Source organism: Notothenia coriiceps, unplaced genomic scaffold, assembly GCF_000735185.1.
Source record: "Notothenia coriiceps isolate Sejong01 unplaced genomic scaffold, NC01 NC01_scaffold00035603, whole genome shotgun sequence".
NCBI lineage: Eukaryota > Metazoa > Chordata > Actinopteri > Perciformes > Nototheniidae > Notothenia > Notothenia coriiceps.
Genome location: NW_011368304.1, coordinates 50,470 through 75,046, shown reverse-complemented (window position 1 = coordinate 75,046; position 24,577 = coordinate 50,470). Strand labels below are relative to the sequence as shown.

Here is a 24,577-nt window from a genome sequence, read left to right as displayed (position 1 = left end):
GCCCCACACACACACACACACACACACACACACACATACACACACACACACACACACACACACACACACACACACACACACACACACACGTGGGCCAATACAGTGTTTGTTTATGACTCAAGGTCACACGATCTTTTCGGCTGGAAGTTGTCAACACCACTGAAAAAATCAGTGTGAAGCTTTTATCCTGATGCAAATTGCTTTCAATGACAGAAATACATTAGCAGCGATAACAATGCCTACTGTAAAGAGCCAAATAGTAATTCCACAAAGTGGCTGTCACTTTGTTATTTACATAAAAAAGCACTGTTCATTGGCTGTGAAAACAGATTTTGAAATATTCTAATAAAATGCAGAAACTAACAAAAGAACATATAACACAGCTTTTTCTAACACAAACATAAAGTAATGCATCAAAACAAATATCAGCCTGTTAAACTTTTATCCCAGGGACAATGAACACTGGGCATTGATGAACCATGCAGCCATTTGTTTTAAACAGATGAGAGCTTTCTTATTCTGGCTGTACTTGAATGATTTTGTCTTCTAGGAATGCAGATGACATTGAGATCGATTCAGATTTCTCTGCTGCTAATTCGGCAAAAAAAAGAGCTTTCCTTAGGTGCATAATAGAGCATATCTCCCCTCTGCAGCAGCACTCCTGCCTGCTTGTCTCCCAGTAATGACACACTCAAGTACTCAGGCTCGTTTTGTAAGATCGGATACTCATAAACTTTAAGAGGTCGTTACACTCAAAAGGACATTGATTTTTTTGTCTAACCTCACTGTCTTTTCTTTTGACTATGCCAGTCATTTGCCAGTCGTTTACCCAGCTGTCCGGGTGTATCTGTGTCACTCCTACCAGCAGCCTTTGCAGGTCACCGTGTTAATCTCTGCTCTCTGGCTGCCAATTAGGTTCAGATGGGGTCTGAGGAAGCAGCCGGTGGACCGTTGCATCAGCCAGACAGAAAACAGGGTTCCTTGGCTTGGCATGAATCAGATCTGCTACATCTCTGTCTGCGTGATAGATTTCACTTTATCAGACTTGTTGAGTATGAGGGTCACTTGAAAGTTTTGTATTTCATTTATGTTACCCTGTGTTGGCCTGCCTTGTTCTTGCAGTGTCTCTTAGTGAGTTAACACTTGTTTGGGTGGATCAGTACTATCAATATCTTGACAATAGTTCTCGAGCGTTCCTCACTTGACTTCATTTGATGACAACTAAGTTGTTCATACTGTGCTGCAGTTCTCTCTTCTTCTTTTTAGTACACAGTGATGGGGTTTTTCCTAAACTTGTACTTTCCCCAGAGTAATGTGGCAGTCCAAAGGTGTTAATCTGGTTGGTAGAGGTACAAACTGAAGAGATTTGTATTCTTACTTACTTGACAATGCCAAGATCCACTCGTGTCTTGCCTCGAAAGCAGAACTTGTACCTCTTTGTGATGCAGATTGATCATCGTATCTGTATCAGATGATATCAGAAAAACATTGCAATTTCTTAATTATTTTATGCTTTCCACATTATCGTTAAAGGGATTCATGAGAGGAAGGATTAAGTGTGGAGTGCGAGACTAATGGTCTCATCGTATGGAGCCAACAAAGGAATGAACGCTGTGTTAACTGATATCATTGCTGTCATCTTGAATGAACTGAACACTTCTTAATTTGATTAGTTTTCAATTCTCAGCCCTGTGTTCCCCAGATTGTGGAAATTAATGAAACAATAGATGAAAAGATTTTTTTGGCAACTAATCATTGTTTTTCAAATCAAATAAGACTGGGAGAAATAAAAGGAGAGGTAAAAAGAAGGGAAAGCAATTGGGTGAACGTTTTAATTAAAACCTGTTTTCAGAGAGCTGGGTTTAGAAACTCAGTCTGCTGACAAGGCAGCTGGTAATCAGAGATCTCTCACACACAGTCACACAAGGATTTATTTCTTATCGGTCGTATTTTACAGGAAATAGGATGAGATAGTGGCAGGATGGAGAACAAAGGAAAGGTTGACCACAAAGGTAAAAGGAAAAATTGCAAAGAAAGACATGTAAAAGCAGCAAAACAGAAGCGTTAGGAAGGATATTGAACAGTAAGGGGTAAAATAACTACCTGGACCACACAGCCCAATACTATAGGAGCAATACTGTATGCCTCATTTCCTTTCTCCATTCACATCTTTCCTATGTAAACATCTGGCTCACTTGCGTTTGACATTTGGTGAAATTGCTTATCCCAAACCAACCTCTTAGCTTCATGAAAGAAAGACACAAGTGGAACGGGAGCAGCTGTTGGCTTGTAGGCATGTAACTTACAATATATTTGTATTATGTCTTCCCCTTTCAACTAAATAATGATATTAAATATGACATTTAGATGTCTGTTATACTCGTAGTGACCAGTCCTGGCAAAACACAATGTGAGAAAAGTTGATTTGCAAACACTTAAAGTGGACCTATCATGCTATATTTGAATAATATAGTGTAGGACCATACCTATATAAGGCATATTTATACTTTTTATTTTTCAAAATACCAAACAGATCATGCATTTTAGCCATTCCTCATTTCGCTCAATTTAACACTGTCTTTGCATGGGCTGATTCTGTGAGAACAGCACCATCTACAGGCCTGGCATATGTGCTACAGCGTCTCCAGCGCTTTCCAACGGCAATGTCCGTGGCTGTCTCCTCCTGATTGGTGGAGTTGGCCCAATAGCCGTAGCGCCACTTCTGTGACGTCAGAGAAGTGTTCAAATCTGGATCAGCTTGTATCAGATCCGTTGCAGCCGGGAACACCGGGGACACATATTCATGTATAAAAGACGTACAAAAGTGCATTTTGCATGATAGGTCACCTTTAAGAAAGGTGAGCAGCAATTCAGTTACATTTCTGAGGACAATTTAGTTAGAGTCTGAGTGGACTGTAGTATCACATCATCTGGTTTGAAAACCCATCTTGTAAAAACTTTACAGGTTAGACAACAGCCCATGTTGATAGCTAATTGTTCTTTTGTAAAACATTGAACCCTTATCCATCCAATGAAGTACTACAGCCCCATTCTTACTAATATATTTATCACATTTTCTCTGGGTAAACATATCTGTTAAATCCTCTGACATTAATATATTTGTTTGGTTTCATGCATGTGTGTGCATGTGCAGGTTTTCTTTTAGACACACATGCAATTCAACTCTAAAGCATCCTGGAGCTCTACCGTTATTGATCAGAGTATAGATCCAGTCCTTCAGGCACAGCGCAGGGACTCTGACTGCAATCAGTTCTCCATAGCAGGGAAGTGAAGCCAGCAGAGGAAATAGTCATAGGTAATAGCTTCCAGATTTGAGTGGTGTTTTGAAGCTTTGCCTTAGACACAATTCATAAAACTGAATCACAGCACGGCTAAAATAAGAACATGTGCACGTAGATGTCTAGTGTTATATACAGTATGTATTGTTCAGCCATTAGTGTTAATGCACTCACCACCCCCGCATTAGTGCAGCAAAGCTTCTTCACAAACGGAGCAGACACTTTTCATGGAAAGTTAAAATAGGGATTTGCTCCATTAAATCACTCCTAAACACCTGGTAAAAGTTCCCCTAATGCTCAGAATTTATCCAATTTATTACACAATCAAATTGTATTAATCACAACCTAGTGTCAGAGTTGTGTACGCAGGTATTTGCTAAACTGTAGTTCTCTGCACTTTGTTATAGTTTGTGTGTCCTATATTCTCGGGTAGACACCTTGTAAGTGTGCTTACTGTGCTAGGCAGTATCACGGATGAAGTTAAAAATGTACCACTCGGAGTGGTCGGGATGTTTCTACTGTGATAGGAAACTCCAGATATTTAGCTTGTACTTTATTATTAGTCAGATTAATAGATTAAACACTCAGGTGTCACGCGGAGAAAACATGTCAAATTGTTAATGTCAGAAATGTAAGATTATGAAAATATATGTATATAATCTCAGAAAAAAACAGACAGGGAAGTGGAGAGACCTATAATATGGATGTTAGAGGACAACGTTGATATGTTTCTACAATTGAGTGATTGAAGCCATGTCAACAGTGTTGTGGTTTTGACAGAACTGGGTCTAGGCCCACAGAGGTGTTGGAGAAATAAGTAATGATAGCTTTAACTGAAATCCAATTGAAACCTTCAAACTCTCAGTCTGATACAGCAGGGATCCTTTTAGTGCCAACTGCAGCCTCCTGCAGCATATTGAACATTCACACCGGCACTAGCCTAGTGTTTCTCTGAGCTTCTAAAATTACATTTTTGGTTCACTTGATGACTCATCACTGAATCTTTTTATATAACAGTTTGCAAAGAATCGAAGCCAGCATGAAACATAAAAGTACTTTATTAAATGATCTTCTCACAAAGGTCATCAAAAATAAATGTAGACGTTTTCCTTCTATGTTTGAGTATTTGGATTAAACCAAGTGGGAACAGTGTGTAATTACAGTGCTTTCCCCAATATGGTCAGCACATAGTATTTAGGGGTTGAAATAAATTCAATGTTTACTGTGAATGTTTTATCAATGTCATCCATAAAATCATTTCATATCTCAACAAGTGGGCATGACTCCTCATACGGTAATCTGCATTCAGAGTCAAGCTTTATTGGAAAACTGTACAAGTGCCTTTCTTTCATCATAATCGAGATAATGGCAACATGTGAAGCTCATTTTAGAAACATGGGGCGGTGAGGTGAGACAGAGCTACTCGTGAGTATGACTGTGATAAGGACCGGAGAGACAGCAGCATTTATAAGACTGAGGGATGTGGACAGAATCTCATACATGGCTGCAAGGAGGAATGATGGGAGAATATGTCTGGTTGCTATATGAGAACATTGGCAATTTTTCTGTAAGCATATTATGGAGGATGCATTACAGGGACTTTATTAAATTCATGGAATGTCACGGCCCAGTAGGATTTAGAGGAGCCAAATCATAAAAAGAGAGGCTGAAGAAAAGTACATTCAATATTGTACTGTATCTACAGAGCATACATCAATATAAATGTGCAATATATCTACTTCAACAAGTTCAAGATCTGCAATAAATAATATTATTATTATCCCTTACATGGCTTTCGGTGCAGGTTTATGAGAATATTTCTTAACTAAAAAAATGTTTTAGAAGAGGAGAAAAGATAATGTATTTTGTTACCTGTCAAAGGTGTGCAATTTTCAGTATAAGCTAGAAATAATGTATTCAGGTATCATACAATCACAGAGACGGTTAAAGGACAAAACGTCTGTCAGTCTGAATGACGAGCAGGTGAGTGGTCAGGAGTCAGAGTCGTAATATCTCCCTGTACCTGGTGTTAGCTGCACTTTGCCTGTAGTCCCTGATGCATGTCGATCAATCACATTATTTAGGTTGCTCTCTCCACCTCTCTCCCCCTCTCTCTCTCTTTTCCATTCTGCTACCAGTTCCTATCTGGTTTCCATGGAAACTCCACATACTTCTCGAACAGCTGTTTTGCAATTTTTCACAAAATGACAGCCGACTTTGCTTCGCACCCACTCTCCATTCCCCTATCAGTAGCCTCCTAATAAAGGGGTAACCAACACACTCCGCAAGTCACAGCTACATATAGAAGTTCAACATAGAGATACAACTACTGTTGTTGCTTTGGTGCGTCCATAATACAGTTGTTCTAAAGATATTCATCTCTATGGTGACAAGTGTTTATTTTCTCTTTAAACTACATTAAAACAGATGCGTTCTTTACTATAAGCCTAAAACACTCTTAAGATGCTCCTAAGTAGATCATTTCCTCTCAACTTTCTTGGCGGATATAACTTTATATAACTCTAGTTAAATCACTAGATAATAGGCTGTTGTATGAATAATAACACATCTCTAACTACAGTAATGTCAAAGTAGCCTGCAGTATTTATTAGCACAGCTGGAATTTACCTTAAGCCAATCAGATTGGTTGCCATTTACAGCAGCATCTGAGCCTTGGGACAAGCAGTCATTTGTATCCATTCTCTTATCGACTTGACAAATGGCTTCTTCCCTCTGTGGGTAAAATCTCAGGACGGGGGATTTTATAATCAATATTTTAGAATGGAAGAACCCAGGGATCCACTGATGGCCAAAACGAAAAGGTAGAATGATTACATCGAGTGAAACCTGTTGAAATGTTCATAGACTACTGAATACACAGGAAACAATATGTGATCCTACTTTTTTTAGTTACACTGCTTTCAAACGAATGATTGACATGTTTAACTAATAATGCTGTCAATATGACTAATGCAAAAAGCAAATAGACACAGTTGATCCCTGGGCTTTACAAAAATACTTTTTTTTTGGAAAAATCTGCCCATGGTACAATCGTGCTATTGATCTCTTATGGCCACATCGCCAGACAAATGCTTTGCTTATTGCTGTATCTATTGACCTTTCACCTTTATTTAGACAAATCCAATGCCATAAAACTGGTAGATCCACGCATCAATGACCAATACTAACTGGCTCTAAAAATTGGGAAGTTGTCAGACCAGAGCGATCCTTACTATGGAAGTTCTTTTATTTTTGATAAATAAATCATTCTCTAGAATGCATGCTTAAAAATCACTGCTCCACATTAGCCATGAGCAGCCCTGTAATATACTGTTTGATCGACAGGAAAGCAAGAGCATTATCTATTCCCTGGTGACGACTTTAGTGCTTGATGAGCCATAATTGGGAGATAATTGTTCTGATTGACTTAAAAGGTTGGCCAGTTTGTTTCTCAGCAACCGTTTAAAGGCCATTAAGCACTGGTGGCCATTAGAAGAGTGGGAACATGCCTGTGCACAGTATGTGTTCGGTATGTGTACATATGATAAGATAAGTGAGCTGACAGAAAATGAACTGATGAAGTAATCTCTCAATGGTTCAAACTAAGTTAATTCATTTGCTTAATTACATCTTTGTAAATGTTATTCTTTCAAAGCATGGATGTTTCTCAAACTGTGGCAGATTTAATAAGTAGGGTTGCTGCTGAGAGTTATTTGTATTACATATCTATACTGATATTTTGTACAGACTTAATGTGTTATATATTGTAAGTGAGTATGTATGGGGTCTGGCGGTGGGTGGGTAAAGGCATGACGCACTGAACATGGTCATCAGTGTTTATGAAACATACAAATGACGGAGGTTAACATATGTGTTTATGCACACAGATACACGCCTTTATACTTTGTGGTGCCATTGAATTGTATGTTTAACCAACGGCTTTAAAGACAATTTCTTTCAGATTTTATAAGGAGGGTTTTTTGCAAAGCTGTTGATAAATAATGTTGTAGGTTCAGACAGAAGCAGAGAGTTTGGTATTTGATCTGAGGGGAGAAGAGAGTGTAACAGCTGTAGCTTGGTAATGAGGTTAGCGATTCATAGACCGGTACATGTTCAGTAATCATCGAGACTGTGTCAAGTAGAGTGTGTTAAATCAGACGTATAATAGTTTTTGAGGCCATAATAAAGTTCTTTATTTTTGCGGCATCATTATAATACTGCTTTATGTTCACCAGCTATTGTATTCATTAATTGATGGCAAAAAAAGGTCATCCTATGTATTTCAACTTTTATATGTTCATATAATAACAGGATTTACTGCTCTACTCTTTTAAAATATGCTTGCTGAGTGTGTGTTTATGTGGCTGTGTGTGGATGGGATGAGGTTATCTAAGCATGTCTGTCTACAAAATGACCCTTTAAGTAAAATGACCTCATGGGGGTCATCAACAGGCTTCATTAGCTAGAATTATCACCACCGTAATGACCCTGGTTTCTGTCTTCAGCCGGTAGTTTCCTGCTTAAAGACTCCAGTTTGTGTGTGTGTGTGTGTCAAGAATTCACTGTTAATGGACTACTACATTGTAAGACATTGCAGAGGTGAAGTCACTCTGTAAATCACTCTGTGTGTATGCCTTGGTGTGTGTGTGTGTGTGTGTGTGTGTGTGTGTGTGTGTGTGTGTGTGTGTGTGTGTGTGTGTGTGTGTGTGTGTGTGTGTGTGTGTGTGTGTGTGTGTGTGGGATTGCGTGACAGTGGTGGCTGTTTTGTTGGGAGAAATTCTTCCAGGATTTAGTCAGTACCCATCTAGTGCTGTCAGTGTCAGTAAAATCACATATGTCCAAACCACCTCCCTCTCTCCTAGCCTCCTCTTGTTTGTCCATCCTGCTCTATTTATCTGTCACACACTCCAGTTCTCTCTCTCTCTCCCTCTCTCCTGCTCTCTGTCCTCTCTTTCCTGCTGTCTTCTCGTTCCCTTTTGGTACATGACATAAATAATATATCAGTGGTATAGTGAAGTCGCTGCAACCTTGTTCAGCCTACTACTACTTTTTTTCATCTTTTATGGCTGACTGCGTGAACTTGTTTGTAGTGATCTGTGTTTCCCTCAGTAGATCTGTGTCAGTGTGTGAGTGGGTTGATGCTCACTGGAGCGTACACTGTGACGTGAGGCTTTGCAACCTAGAGGCTTTCTGACCTGCTGCTGGGACAAGGACCTACCAAACACACACATCCCTAACACTGATCCACACTGACACGTCATGGACAGTCAGAGGACACGCAACGCACATTGGTTCTGATAGTGGCAGTGATTAGTGCGTGTGTGTGTAAGTGTGTTAGGCCTCATGTGTCTTCACTATATACCCTAAGCACCCCCTCTGTCTTTACATACAGGAAGTGTTAACACATGGATGTTTGTTTTGTTACAGTGTTGCGTCTCCTGAAGGAGGGAGCACACCCCAACACTCCCATCTCTTCTGGCGGATCTTTGCTACACCTGGTAACACACACCAAAACAAATACAGACTAAAAATCACAGTTTTGTGCACTTTTAATTCAATTACAGCTAATCAAGTCAATTGTATTATTTTAAAATCACCCCCTGTCATGATTAAGTAATATTAATAAAATATTTTTACAATAAATGTTTACTTTGTTTAGAGATATTAATAAATAGTGTGATCATACTTTAATTACAATACATCTTTATTTGTATTACACAGGAGATGCTTTTCTTTCCCCTGCTATGTATATCATATAGGCCATCCCTACCTCCTAATTATTATTTTTTATTCTTTCAAAGTGATTTATGACATATCTTTTTTTAATAATTGTAAAACTAGAAAACATGCATTAATTAAAAAATGTTGCAGCAAAAACTGAGGCTGTTTTTAAGTCCCAATAACTGTTCTCCATTCCTTTTATCACTTAGCATTTTACCCCTGTAGCAATACAAGTGTGAAGTTGTTAAAATTGTTGTACAATAGATTTTTCCCATTATTATGCAGTGAACCACTCATGTGCACTGTTTATTGTTAGCAGTGCTTCAGGAAATGTACACATTTGAAAAGTAATTATAATGCCATCCGCTGTGCTTTCATCCTGCAGTGTGCTCGCCATGACAACGTGTTTGCGGCAGAAGTTCTGATTGAGCGAGGCCTGAACGTGAACCTGCAGGACGAAGACCTGTGGACCGCCCTGCACGTGGCGTGTGTGTGCGACCATGCAGACGTGGTGCTGCTCCTGCTGCTGGTAAGACACACACATGCAAACATGAACACCTGGTATATTGGGCGAATAACAACCATTTGCATGCATCAATGGACACACATTTTGTAATTGAGTTATTTTCTCGCTATTCCAAGAGTCTCCGCTACAAATTAGATCAGTGCCATTGGCCGTGTTTACATTACGTCAACTAGAAATGTATTTTCAAGTTGAGCCTTTTGGATTACTGAGGGTCTGAAACACGACTTTCTATTCTCTCACAAACCCAGCTGAATAACAGAGGATGAGAACATTTATTATGTGGGCATTAGCATGATATCAAAGGGAGAGCCTGCTCTGCGGAGGATGTTCCCAGCTCCTGTCGGGTCTGTCTTGACAGAGCTGCGGTCGTACTGATTAGGTCCATGACGAGAGCGGGGCCAGCTGCAGGGGAGGGGGTGCACCTCCAGCCGAGTCACTCAGTGGGCTGGTTCTGTTCTGCTGGTGCTGATTAGACCCAGGGAGGGTTCACTGTATCCAGTACAGGCTGGTTCTGCTGATTGGGTCCTGAGTGATTGCTTGCTGTTTGTCTGCGGGGCAGGAAGGAGACATCCCTTAGAGGAATGGATGTTTGAAGATCTGCCAGGGCAAAATGGATCTGTCAGTCTGTATGACTGCCGCTTCATGTGTATGTTTGTGTATTTGCATGTATTTAATTTCCTCCAAAGCAAAGACTCATGCAGGCGGCCTAGCTTGTATAGGAGGCTGTGCTATAGATACGCCAAATGCAATTTATGCAGTGAGTTATGCTTTCATGATACGCAATACCACGGGTGAGAGGGAGGGAGATTTAATTCTGGGGCCTTGGAGGCAGTATCGAAATGTCTCCCATACACTACCAAGTCAGAACCAGTTCCTTATAAATGAGGTCATAGTTGTTTACTGTTGGAAGAGAGCCGGCAGTAAAGAAAAAAGGGTTAGAAAATCTGTAAGAAAAATAGGAAATCAGATTTAACACTGTGAAAAGTTCAAACATTTTCCACGCTTACTCTGAAGCAACACCAAAACATATCTTCAGCTTTCACAGCTTGAATGCCCTTTGATACACTGCGCTTATTTATTGGACTGTGTGCATGTGAATATGCCCTTGTGCGTGTCTCTGCGGTTGTGAGTGGACTAGCCAAGTAAGACCTTTAGAAAGGTATACATTTTCCATAAGGATGCACAATATTATCGACTTATTTTTGTCGAAAATAAGCCCTTGAGTTTCTTTCCTGGTGCCATCGGCAGGAAACCCCAATGCTCTTCCTGTCTAACGGTAAAAATAGCTTCAGTCAAGCAATATTTCCGATAGAGATGCAGTATCCCTTTTCTTCTATTTATTCATTTTGACAACCATCTTCTCCGCAAACCGTGCCAGTGCTCAGTCAATCATTTTGTACTCAAGCTGCAGCCTTATCAGAATTGTAAGTGTAGGATCTTCCCTCTGAATATAGCAGGTTTCTTTTTTAATGGGAAGTGGAATCGTGGTCTCGCCAGAGGAGCTTGACTGGCAGCTTTATCTTTGATTGGCAATATGTACTAATCTGTTGTGTCCTCCTCCTCCATCTCTTCCTGTGCTTCCCTCCCCTAGTCCTCTGTCTCTATGTCCTTGATTTCCTTTGCGTCCAGTTCCAGGGAGTTTTTTTTTTTTGCTGACTGAGATGTTACCGAGCTTTTCTCGTGAGTAAAGGAGGAGGGGTTGATTAGAAGTCATTGTGGCACAGCGTCCGGATTGGCAGAAATGTTCATTCTCTTATCTCCTGCCTCCAAACAGCAGGGGAGGAAGTAAGCCATTTCTAAACTGTCTCATTCCCACTCCATTTCTAAATACACTGCTAAAGCTACTCCGAGCTCCAGCGCTAGTTAATGTTGGTCATTGAGAACCTGCCAGGATTAACTGACTATTCAGAATAGAAAAACATGACTGGGTGTGTAGGCTTTATGAATGATTCCAATAAAGTATTACATTGTTAATGTCATATTCAATGGGGAATACTGTCTGATTAACTAACAAAACCCAATAGACCTTCACATTTTCATGAAGATTTCAATGTAGTAGGACTTGGCTCATACATATGCATTAGAAAGCATCAACAGCGCCTCACAATCTCCATGTGCTACATTTTAGCTTGACCTTTTATTCAAAGCCACGGCCCACAAGATACTTATCAAGTCTTACTTCTCAATTAGAAGTTCCTCATGTGCTATCTGGTGAAACGCTGAACTGAAAAGATGTGGTAAGTGATTAGACCTAATCACAGACTGGCCCTACTTCTGATTAAGTGTCTCCTTGAGAGGAACTACACAGTGTTGAAAATATGGACTCTTGGAGAGCATAATAATGAGGCTCTGAAACTTTTTGCCACTTCAACTGAGGATTTTTTGTTTTTATTCATAACAATTCTCTTTCGTCCTCTTCTGTCATATCTTTCAGTCCCCAGACTTAAGCCAGGGAAGATGTAGCAATCATTTGATCCCTGGGAGACAGGTTCTTCTCCAAATGTTATTTCTCATCGTACTGCTAAAAACCCAACAGGGTTACAGTTGTAGTCGAAGTGACCCACTTTCATGGCTTGTAAATGATGAATTTAAAACTCCTGAACTCTGAGTCCTTTGAAGTCAAATTATTAACAGTAAGCCCCCGGCTGCATCGAGCTCCACATCCCACCAGTTGAATTTGGTGGATTTCTTGCTGATAATGTAGCCCTCCCTCCTCCGAACATGAGTTCATTAAGCAATTGTTGCACACCACTATTCTCTTTGCTCTGTGATCTGCTTTAATTGTAGTCCCAGAACTTTGAAGTCCAAAGATTTTTTGGATTTCTATGTATTTGTGCTTAATGAAGTCTATATTTCAATTCAAATAAAGACTTTTTCAACCGACTCTTGGTTAGATATATTGAAATAAATGTATTTATCTTAAAACATTTGAGGAAATCTGTAATGTTGTTGTGAAGATTTGTCCTCTGTTTTATGTTTGTTAACATGACAGTAGGTTGTGTTATCCTTGCATTTAGATTCCTCATCAAGTCAATGTGCAATCACAACAGAAAGCACTGACACATGCCATGTGGTGATTTAGAAAAAAAGTGTGATCATTACAGTTTTTTTTACAACACATTTAAAAACAGCAGTGTGGCAGGCCACAGCTGAAATGATGTTGACAATCCTCAATTGCTTCTGATACATTTATTTGTTGCAGCTCTTTGATAATCATGTTTGAAGTTTCCTTGACACTGGAATACATTTTTGTGAAATGTCTAAATGAAAAATATTGGTTTGTTAGTTTTTAATCAGAGAAAGCTTTGGGTTTAGCGAGGGAGGCGTGTGGTGCAGTTGGTTGTGCGTTGGTGTTCGGATCAGGGGGTCACAGGTTCAAACCCACTGCAGTCAGCATGTCGTTGTGTCCCTGAGACACTTCACCCCAAATTGCTCCTGTGAGGATTGCTCACAGTATTGAGTATGTAAGTCGCTTTGGATAAAAGCATCTAACAAGTGACATGTAATGTGATTTTAGATAGGAGAGTCTAATAATAGTGTGTATGGATAGAGTGTATCCCTGCGTCGGATGCTCTCCACTGGGCTGTGACAGTGTGACTCCCCCTGGGAAAGCTTTCAGTGCATATCTGCTGGTTGTTATTGATTCTGTAACAGTCACTGCACCTAACAACTGCCATCATGAACCACGGACAGCGTAATATAAACAGATTTCCATTTCTGCCACAGCCGGGGTGCATTTATCAAAATGTGTCAAGGAGCGTGTCGGGGTCAGAAGTCAACTTGTTAACCCCTCGCAGCCTGTGAGGCCAGACAGCACCGACTCGTTTATACCTGTCAGTTCATATCATGTGAGCTCAGATACATTATTAATGTGTCTGTATCAATGGCCCACACATCACACTTACTTCACCATAACCTGCTTGTTTTGGACATAAAAGGAAATTCAGAATATCTGTTTATGTTTTGACTGATTGTTATTGTTATCAAAGTGTGTAAAACTACTCTAGGCTTAAAAAGGCAAGTGTAGCAATTTCACTTTATATGTTAGCACATGGCTCATGATTGTATTCAAAGTATTGAAAGGTCCCCAGTATAACTATACATGCATTTTATCCTGTTTTTTCCCCCCTAGATTTAGAAAATAAAATGACTTTTTGTATAGCTTTGCTCACAGCCAGTCACCCCAAGTGTTCATGGATTAACGCAACCATTGATTGACCTTCTAATGCAGCAGCTACAACCCTAAAAGTGTGTGGTGTGGTAAAGTCAAGTGCGGTGTATTTCACAGAGTAAAAATAATTTGCATGTAACGTGCCTACATTCTTCTATTCTAATGATGGTTGAAATGATGTTAAAGAAAATGTATCAAAAGGAGTAATCTGTTGGTATTGGTATTGCTTTAAAGGTACTGGTAACAAAAATGTAACAACAAATGCTCTCTCTCTGCCCTATGTCTGACCGAAAGGGAAAGACATGTCTGTCTGTCAGCTGATAGCTTTATATAGCCAGACCCCTATTGACTTTTACTGGACCTTGAAGTGAATTGTCTGGGTTAGTGCACCCCTTTACTAACCACTGTGCATCACACACACACACACACACACACACACACACACACACACACACACACACACACACACACACACACACACACACACACTAACACACACAATAACACACACAATAACACACACAATAACACATGTTGACCATAGACTTTATATGAAGATGTTAACTGAGGCTACCAGAGAGCTGTCAGGTTTTATGAATAAGTGGATTAGGCACATATGTAAGGAATATAGATGGAGCAGTCCAAATGTGTCATTTTAAGAAAAATGTGGGGATGGTGTGTGTGTGTGGGAGGGGGGGGTAGAGGTGGGTGGAGGGGTTGATAATAATTTGCCCTCTCTCTGACTCACTCACTCACTCATCTCTGCTGCTCTTCAAGCTGTGCTTCACGGAGCGATAAGGTTTTTCTTGTTTGTGAATAGTCACGAAGCAGCAGCTGATATTTTGTAATGTTAATGAATTCCCTTTGTTAACCCCTAACTAACCCTTATTACTGAGTGAACACAGCTCCCAGTAGACCACACAGAGGGTGGTGCAGTGCACAATGAAACTGCAAAGCTCACCAGAACAAATCCTCTGATAACTGGAATCAACTGCATTGTGCTGCCTTTATTGAAGTGTAATTGCTCAGGATTTCTTGGATGACATTGTTTTCCTCTGAATATCCGCACAACTTTTTTGTAATTAGCAGAATTAGCAGTCGTCTTATTTATATAAATTAAAAATTGCCATTTTCTTCTCATTTGTTCCTGTCCCCAACCCTTCCCTCTCTTTCTGCTTGAGGACCAGGTCATAAATCTCTTTGCCACGCTCCAACTCGGTCGTTAGAATTCTATTAGCTGTAAATATTCAATAAGGATCCTCACTTAGAGTCCCCTGTCCCTGTTATCAGACCTGGTCCAGCTACGATCGTTACACTGGCTTGTCTTTTATGTTTAAGTCAAACAACAAGAAGCAATTTACGTCTGGATGCTGACAATTGCCTCTTGAAAAGATGTACTTCTAGTACCCAACCCAAGAGGGGATGATAAAAGTGAAAAGGACAGAATGTAAGTCCAGGAGTACATTGTGAATATCTTGGACACATTTCTGCTCTACTGGTGAAGCATTGCAACATTTTTACAAATAATAATGCAGTTGAGTTCCTCCAAAGAAAGGCAATCAATCATAGCCATATTGTGACAAACGACTGTGTTGTTGTCAGAGTAACAGTCATTACCCGAGGGAAGGCCTACCATGTTATCTCATACTATAACAGTAAATACTGTGGCAGGCTCCTTGTTGAGTAAATACACATTAATCATGTCACACACTCACCCCGATGAACCAGGTAACGCTAACCAGCGCCCTCGCTCTTCACCGCCCCAACCCCCCGGCCGTTTTTTAATGAGTTCTTTAATTCACTGTATTGTTTGTTAATGTCTCCATGGTTCTCCTCAGGTATACGCCTCTGGGAAGCCAAGATAATTGTGCCCACTTCATCATTGATTCGAGTCTGATGAATGACCCCGACCAACACTCAGTTTATTTGTGTCTTCTCTGCCTTTTTTCTGCCGTGCACGTTGAAGTCCGGGGTGAATGTGCTGCTGCAGGATGTCAACGGAAACATTCCTCTTGACTACGCATCCGAGGGAACTGAGACCAGCTACATCCTCCGAAAACACCTGGAGGAAAATGGTATAACTCAACTGTTATTTGTTTTTGTGTTCCATGCATGTTATCGTCTCCCTTTCAAATAGAGAAAAATAGCAATAGTATTTCATTGAGGAAGCCAAGGGATAATTTAAATAGCTGATAAGTCATGCTCACAGGTAACCGGGAGGTGTTTTGTGTGTGTGTTTGTGTGTGAAGGTGAAGTATACCCACAGGCGTAATGATGGTGGGTTGCGATTGGGGCTCTTGTCTCCCACAGAGAAAGTAGAAGGTCAACACAGGAGAGGCGACTCCATGAGATGCAGGTTGGAGGCACACAGGGACAAACGTATTGGGACCAGAGATGGTGACAGAGGGGGAGGCAGGGCAGAATGCCAGAGAAATACAGAGAGACAGAGAAAAAGGAGAACAGGAATCATGCTGACAAAGCTAGACGGAAACAGATATAGACACTGATGGAGGGTCTCCCCTCATCCATCTGCCATTGGCCACAAGTTCACATGACAAATGCCAGCTTCTGACTGCAGACAGCTAACTCATCAAAGCTCCGACCACACATACACACCCACACCCACACACCCAGTTTCACTTTCTGACTCCCAAAGCACTTAATTTTGTGAGACTGTTCTCTGCCTCTGTCTGCCCAACCCCATGGTGCTCTCCCTCCCGCCTAGTTTCAGTTCCCATGATACCCCCCCCATCGCACTGGGCTTTGCCACCATGAAACACGCATAGGCTCACCCTGTTCTGTTGCTATAGCAACTTGGTTTTACAGTTTCCATTCCCACTTAGTTTGTGTGTTTGTGGGAAAAAGACAAACTGTATATTTGTCTCCACACCAGTAAGAAGTAGAAATGTTGTTTTCCTACTTGTTGCCTTAGCTCAAGTCGTTTGTCTTTTTGTTGACAACGTTTTTTCTCAATGTATTGACACAGTATAGAACAAGAACTTTCTTCTTATGTGAATGTCTCCATGAGCATGTCTTAAAAAGCTTCACATCCAGTGGCTCTCATTTGTTTACAAAGACAAACTCATTGATTAGCTAATCCAACCAGTCTACTCTGAAAAGTCCCATTAGTTAGTTCCCTGGGGCTAAACTATAGATTGATTGAAAATCAATTCCTGCTATTACCGCATCCAAAGTCCGGTCCAGTGTGTGTATGTGGTTAGTTGGCACTGCATTGATCTTCATAGTTTTTGGATAGACCTTGTGTCAGCTAAATGTCCTTGAACCAGTGAGATTAGTGACTGAAGCCCTGTATTGATCATCTCCTGATTTCTTTTTATTGATTTGTCATCAACATAAGGATCACTTATAGCCATCTTTTAATCCGCCAGGAGGATAACTGTGTTATGCAGTTTTTAATGTGTTCACACGGATGCTACATAAACAGCCAACATCCTCCATAAAATGTGATTCTGTAGTTGTGTTGTAATACAGTTTGACCCTGTATGACCACTATCAGATAAAGTTGTCCTGAAGGCAAATTCTGTTGAAAAATAAGGTTCTGCATAAAACTGGGTCATATTTATATGCAAAATGTGTCAGACCCCTTTACCTAAAAGCAACCCCTCCCTAGATATTGCGAAAGCCAGCAAACTAACCTGTGAATTTGAACCTGTGAATGAGGTTAAAAGGATGTGTTGGACAGTTTGGGAAATATGCATTATTGCCTTCTTGTTTAGAGTTAGATAGATAAGACACATAACAGAACATTTTCTTTGAAGTCAAGCTAGCTGTTTGACTGGGTCCCAGTTGCTATGCTGGAAGCCAATGAAATGCCTTTCCGTTGCTACACTAAACGTCCCCTGACTATAGAGTCTTTAACACAAAGATATGAGAGTACTTACTCTAACATGTGTCTCTATTATGTTTTTAGGTGTGGATGTGTCATCCATGCATGCAATGAAGATGCAGAGACCAAGCACAATGCTGTCTGATGTGAGACAGCTTGTAGCCAAGGGGGAAAGCATCAACCAGCCCAATGATGACGGGGTCACTCTGGTGAGTAAGGTCACATGGTGTCAGGGTGTGTGAGTTGACCCCTTTGTGTCTCTATTCCCCTGGTTTTGGATTATTGTCTTCCTTGAAGTTTTTTATTAGATACTGTAGCTTCAACTTTTTGCTCTCATAACTTTATCATTCCTTCTTTCTTTCTCTCTCTCCCTGAAGATCCACATAGCGTCCGCCAGTGGTTATAGAGAAGTGGTTTCTGTGTTGTTGGAGAGCGGGGCGGACCCTCATCCTGCTGACAACAACTTCTGGACCCCTCTTCACCTGGCTGCTAAATATGGACAGGTAACTCACAGCTGCTCAACAAATTGTCAAAATGCCTTTAATGAAGTAGTTTCCTAATTTAACCTCCTGTAGCTGAATTGATCGGATGTGATGAAGTCATTAATGAAATAACGAGGAGATTATTGACGGATTGATTGTTCCTCCGAGGCAGTTGCCCCCGGTTACCCTGCACACACTCTGATAAACTTCTCTTTTTGGCCTTACAGCATTTTATATTAGCAGTTTAATGGTCTCTCTTAGTGGAAAGGAGATTGATTTCTAGACGGGGCGGAGGAGAGCTTTTGGAGCTATGAGATCTGGAGGTTTGGAAGGGTTCCAACTATGAAGCAGAGGAAGTGATCACGTTCACATCTTGCTGACCCAACTGGATATTTAATTACATTTCTGTGCTGTGGCTGCTGACAAAGAGAATGTATTTAGTTCTTTGGTTCATCTACCCCGAAGCCATGTTTTTTTCCCCTACTAGAGTGGGTTTTGAACATTCTTGCTACTCTTTTAGCTCGCTGCTTTTTTCTGTTTCATTCATGCAGATCTGCTTCCTTTTTTATTCCTCTCGCACAATCCTTCATCCATTTGTTGGATGAAAAAATAATCAGTATTCAGTCAATATAGATGTACAATCTTCTAAATGGACTTATAACCTTCTTGTGTCTTTGTTTTTAGACTTTCTGCATACTCAATTACTCTGTGTGAGTGTGAGTAATATGTAAGTGCATCTGACTGAAGAGTGGCAGTCTAGAGAATCGATTGGCTGGCCTTACAGTGCTAAATCACCTCAGCCATCGGCTCTTTACTGGTGCCAGTGCTCTGCCTCATGCATACCAACTACTCCCTGGGCCTTCTTAACTCTCACTTCCTGTCACCGTTCCCTTATACTGACAGTGACACGTCAGTAATGTAGGACAGTGCGGGTTTAAGATGTGTGTATATATGCTGCAAACTAGCAGAAGCTGAATGTTGCCTGGAAACACTTGCTGGCAACTGTAACACTAGCTGGTATGTTAAACCCAAAGACCCCCTTCTGCAATGTGCCGTACGTACTACACTCACCCTTTAAGAAGATACATGACCCTATTACTGCAGTTAATTAAGCTTCCTTCTCCTGGTCTTGTGATAAGTTGGACCCTCGCTTGGCGCCCTCGGTGTCAGTCGAGGCTTTTCAAGATGTGTTCTCTTGAGGAAAGGATTTTAAATAGTTTTGTGAGTGGATTCTTTAACAAAAATGACAGGATGTTTAAATACAGCCCTACTGGGATAGGATTAGCCCTTTCAGTTTTATAATGAGGTACATGTGAAACCTAGGGAAATAAAGCAGACTCCCTGCATCTGTGTACATTTCAAAAGTACCTTAAGCTCAAGATTTATGTTCAGCTCTGACAAAAAATATTAAAAGAGTATTTGGGCTCAAGCCAAAAATGGCTCTGTCTTTTTAAATCTACATCCACTCTGAGTTTGCTCCGTCCCCCGCTTATCTCAATGTGATGACCTTTTCCCGATCCTCCCGACCCATTAGAGAGTTCAGATATTGTGGTGCCACTGACGTGTGCTCAGTATTTATAGGGTGTGAGTGCAGCTGGCAGTTTGTGGGCACTACAGATGCTGCAGACTCAGTAGAACTAAACAGCTGTCGACGTGGGTCACTCTGCTGAATGTGCTGAGTCATTCTCTTCTGCACTGCAGTCGATTTACTCTGCCATGGTAAAAAGAAGTTCTCCTGTTTTGTAATACTCCACCAGAGCCACAGAGGGCATTTGTTAATTATTTATTTATTTTGTGGTTAATACTGCCCATGTTTTATACAATGTTCTTGATGCGAGTGAAGTCCCCTTTACGGTTTTACAATGTTGAATTTGAAAGCAGTATTTTACTGAAGCATCTGCTAATCCTTTTGAATGCAATGAAATGCAGAGAAACCATAAGTATAGCTTTTGGTTAGTTCTGCCAGCTTAGTTTACTTGGTTCAAACGAAATAATATGGTTACTTTCTGTTTATCGTACTCAATGCACATGTTAAGTTCAGAGAAGTGGATTGTGTGTATGTGTATGTGTTTGTTCTGATATACAACCTCAATGGAACATCCTCAGTCTTTCAGTGCTTCCTCAGTGTGTGTTTTATTGCAACCGAGTGAAGTAATGAAAACTGAACAGTAGGGGGTTTATTCTTTTCCCAGAATTTGCGCTTGTAAAGTTGCTGCTTGTGTTTAATTATGATCCACTGTTTTATTTTTTAAACAATTCATTTCTATGTATTCCCTAAATTACCATACAAATCAGTATGACCGATCAGAGCATCACCCTTCCTGTATTCTATGCTTGGTGCAGAGAGAGAGAAAGTAATGAGAGGGGAAGGAGAACATGTCTGACAGCGAGACTGAGAGCATGTGTGAGCTAAGACTAAAAGAAAATCCTAGAAGAACAATAGGACAGAGGTGACAGCCATCACATGTCACTGAGTGTAAATGAGGGAAGCCTATGGGGCTCTTCCACTGTGATATGTGTTGGAAGATACACTCATTATTAAAGGATCTCTCCTGTCAGGAGCGACACTTGTATAAGCCTGTCACGTGTGACATACTCTGACTGTTTGTGCCATCTGCTCACTGTTTAAATTCTAGGTCTGTCATATAGTATATCCTACATTTACATATACAGCAGTGTCTGTTCTGACCATCCCATTGCTTGGCCTCCAGTATCACCGCTCATCCGAATAACTTCACACTCGACACTGTGCTTCTTTGGCTCCTTCACATGCCATGACATAATTGCATCTACCAGCCATGATAAAGTATTTGTGTGCAAAAGCTCACATGATCATCGACGCAGACCTAGCTGTACCCAGCATGCCGTTTGGTGGTGTAACAGTTCAAAATGATTTCTCTTAACACACTTCACTGTTTACATAATAAATGAATGTGTCCCATAGGTCTCAAGAGCTTGTACTTAACATTACACGTGCGTCTTCAGCAGCACACCTGCTAAGTGTGAAGTTGAATGGATGAACGGTTGATGTAAAGACAGAAATGCATACATACATTCCTTCCATTTTAAGTTGATGCATCTGTGCTGTAGCAATAAATGTGGGAATAACATTTGCATCTTCTATAACCAGATGAAATCCGCTATCAAATGTTTTTTCTCCTTGTGCTGATGGTTTGAAAGATGCAGAAAATAGTGCCCTTGAAATGCTCTGTTTTTCTCAGATCTAATGAAAATGGATGTTGGTGTTTCTCCCATCTCTTACAGACAAGCATCGTTAGCCAGCTCCTGAGGCACAGAGCAAACCCGACTCTGTTGAACTGCAACCAAGACAAGCCCTCAGGTAACATATCGAGGCATGGACACAGATATACACATGTTCGTGTGCACGCACAATTATTGCTGTTGCAATGGGCAAATGTGTTTTAGCAAGCAAAAGTTAATGAGGCTAGGAAGCCAAGTAATGGATTTAGACTTATTCACACACACACACACACACACACACACACACACACACACACACACACACACACACACACACACACACACACACACACACACACACACACACACACACACACACACACACACACACACACACACACACACACACACACACACAGTGAATGATGCTACGCCATCATCAGTCTCTTCTAAGCTCATTTATGCTCATCTGTATCTGCAAGAACTAATTTATCAATTAAAGAGATCACCAACATCTTACTGAAGCCTGTCATACACACATCAAAAGAGGCTTGTATATTGATTTGCTAATGGGCATAAATGTATCGTATTTTTATCGAGGGGGATTATCAATGCAAGGTTTTCTTATAATGAAAGCTTACAGGATCAACAGAGGAGATTTGACTAAAGACATGTTGCACACATTCAAAAAGGGGCTAATGTATGTGGATCCTGAATTGCCTGGTAGGCTCTACACTTATCATCTAATTGATGATTAATTATTTAAACTGCGTAGATACTGTTACCATCTCAAAACATAAGCATAGTCTTACTGTAGCAGTACAGTATTTCATCCTGCCCTAATACCTGAACAAATATGTAACATACACTGAACTATTTGATTTTGATCTCCAACACTGCCACGGAGAAATGTCTTGCTCCTCTTGCAAAACTATCTATAATTGATAAAGAGCAGGAAGATGGAAACTGAGGGATGACTAATGCAGTTTTCTGCTTTGATTCACTGTCGGAAAATCTGATGTTTTTAAAATCACATAAATCCTACAAGTAAAATGTGTATGTACATGTAATAGAGGTTACACACGTGGGATGTCGCTAGTGTAGGCTGATAAGTCCTAATCTCGTGTTCTGCTGGCATGCACACATTCCTGCCAGCTGGCGAGGCTGGTACAACTTTCAGCACATTAGGGCCTTAAAGATGCACACATTGCATTTTGAAAAGGACCACTGGCTAGAAACATAAATGTGCGTGTTAACAGCACACTGAATGCTGTTGTATGTAGCGGTAAATGTAAGCGTGTATTCCTTTGAAGGTGATGAAACGTGTCGTATAAAGGTTATTTGCTTCTATCCATTGTGGCCTAGAATATCATTGCTGCCTCAAACGATTTACTCCCATGGCTTCATCACACCCCTGAATGCCTCACTCCGGCCTTAATCAATAGCCTCTTCTCGCGTGTAGGCTTCGAAAAGATGTGAGACAAGCCCTGAGAGACAGAGACAATCCCCCTCTTTCTCACTCGGAGCCCCACACCCCCTCCCTCAGCATCAACATGACGAAAGAGATCCGGAGAAAGAGATGGGAGTCTAGGGGGTTGTCAGTCACACAGAAATAAATAGACAGGATGAAGCCGCTCCCCTCCCTCGTGCCCTGTTAGACCTCATTACAGACAGGGGGGGTCTTATTTCCCCCTTCCTCTTAAGCACAGTTGGATTGATCCACAGTGGGGTTCACATTCTGCATCAGAGCAGGCTCATCCTCATTGATTTTTAAGGAGCATTTGTATGGTGAACATGTGAGCCGAAAAGGCATGTGTCCTCACCAGTTGCACAGAAACATCCAACATTCTGAAGTTCTTGTCAATGTCAAATTAAACTTGTTTCTGTAAAGTTCCAATTTCATAACAAATTGTTGTATTGATGAGCCTGTCTTGTGTCATCTCACCAGATATTTCCGCGTCAGAGCCCATAGCTGACATGCTGCTGAATGCAGAGGAGAGCTGGCTGCAGAGACTAAAGGACCCCTCCGCCCCCCTACCCTCCACTGATCAACGCTATGATGGCGGTTCACACGACCTCAACACTCCTGTCAAGAACTTGTGAGTGAACAGTTTCCTTGGGCACAGTGGTTCACTTACGGTTATTTCACAGATTGTTAATCCTGTTTTTTCCCCCCCATTTATCTATCATCCTTTGTCTGCTTCCTTTCCTTACACCTTCTGTCTTTGCCAGGAACCCCCTGAGTCTCTCTATCTCTAAGCGGGACAGTCTGCTGGAGAAGTGTGCCATGTTCAGAGAGGCAGGTGGAGCACTGAGCCGACAGCCCTCACAGGACAATGGCCTAGATGGCCCCTTTAGCTCCGGTGCCAGCAAACTGGAGCAGGTACCTTGTCTTTTTAAGCTTCGTAAAAATATCAGCTTTGTGACAAATTGCAGTTTTGATTCAGCTCAGCAGTGATAATTGAGAAGTAATCAAGTATGTAGTAGTTAAGCAATGTGCTATCGCTGCAATAGTGTGCATTTGAGACCCAAGAGCAGTGTAGATAAAGAAAAGAAAGTAAATAAATAAACCAGTGCAGAGTGTGATTGGAACAATGAGTTTAAATCTCTGTGGGCTACAGTTGAATATGACTGTAGATCACTGTCTGGGACTTTGAATGTTTCATTTAAAATACTCAAGCTGCTGATTTACATTTTCACCTTGCATTTCCCTTAGGTGAAGCTGATGCCTCCAGCTCCCAATGACGACCTGGCCTCCCTCAGTGAGCTGACCGACAGCAGTCTGCTCTACGAGATGCAGAAGCGCTTTGGCAACGACCAAATCTACGTAAGACTCGACTGTCCTTGTGCCGCTTAACAAGGAGGTCCCACTCAGCATTAACACACAGAACAGATAGAAATACAAACATTCACACACGCTCTCTCCGGCATAACTTGGCCACTTCAGCTGTTTATTTGTAGAGGAGTGCTGTGTTGTTTACGGTCTGGGAATTTCAGAGTGTAATGTTTGGATCACATCACACGGTCTTTATACCCATGAGCACCTACTGCAGTGGCTTTCCCTCCAGCATATGTTTGTGGAGTGTACTCTGCTTCTGAAGTATAAGCACTGCACAACCGTGTGTCACACATGAGCTAACTCCTCTCATGAAGACTATCGTGCAGACAGTTCTAATTGTTAGTCCTTTTACTCCCAGTGACTGGGGGTGAGTCGTTTTTTTGAATGTAGCGAAATCTTTATAAGTCCCATACACCCTTTTGAGCTGAAAACCTTCCCATGCACACACGCACGCACGCACGCACGCACGCACGCACGCACGCACGCACGCA

At 41.1% G+C, this 24,577-nt stretch overlaps 1 protein-coding gene across 1 annotated transcript in view; it reads left to right on the top strand.

Moving 5' to 3' along the window:
• myo16 (myosin XVI) overlaps positions 1-24,577 on the top strand; it is a 75,484-nt gene that overhangs the window by 3,553 nt on the left and 47,354 nt on the right. Inside the window, exons 3-11 of the mRNA XM_010791627.1 lie at positions 8,727-8,797; positions 9,406-9,549; positions 15,684-15,792; positions 17,649-17,773; positions 17,942-18,067; positions 21,311-21,386; positions 23,196-23,346; positions 23,480-23,630; positions 23,964-24,074. Of these exons, the coding sequence (XP_010789929.1) occupies positions 8,727-8,797; positions 9,406-9,549; positions 15,684-15,792; positions 17,649-17,773; positions 17,942-18,067; positions 21,311-21,386; positions 23,196-23,346; positions 23,480-23,630; positions 23,964-24,074 (1,064 nt within the window). The remainder of the gene's footprint in view (positions 1-8,726; positions 8,798-9,405; positions 9,550-15,683; positions 15,793-17,648; positions 17,774-17,941; positions 18,068-21,310; positions 21,387-23,195; positions 23,347-23,479; positions 23,631-23,963; positions 24,075-24,577) is intronic.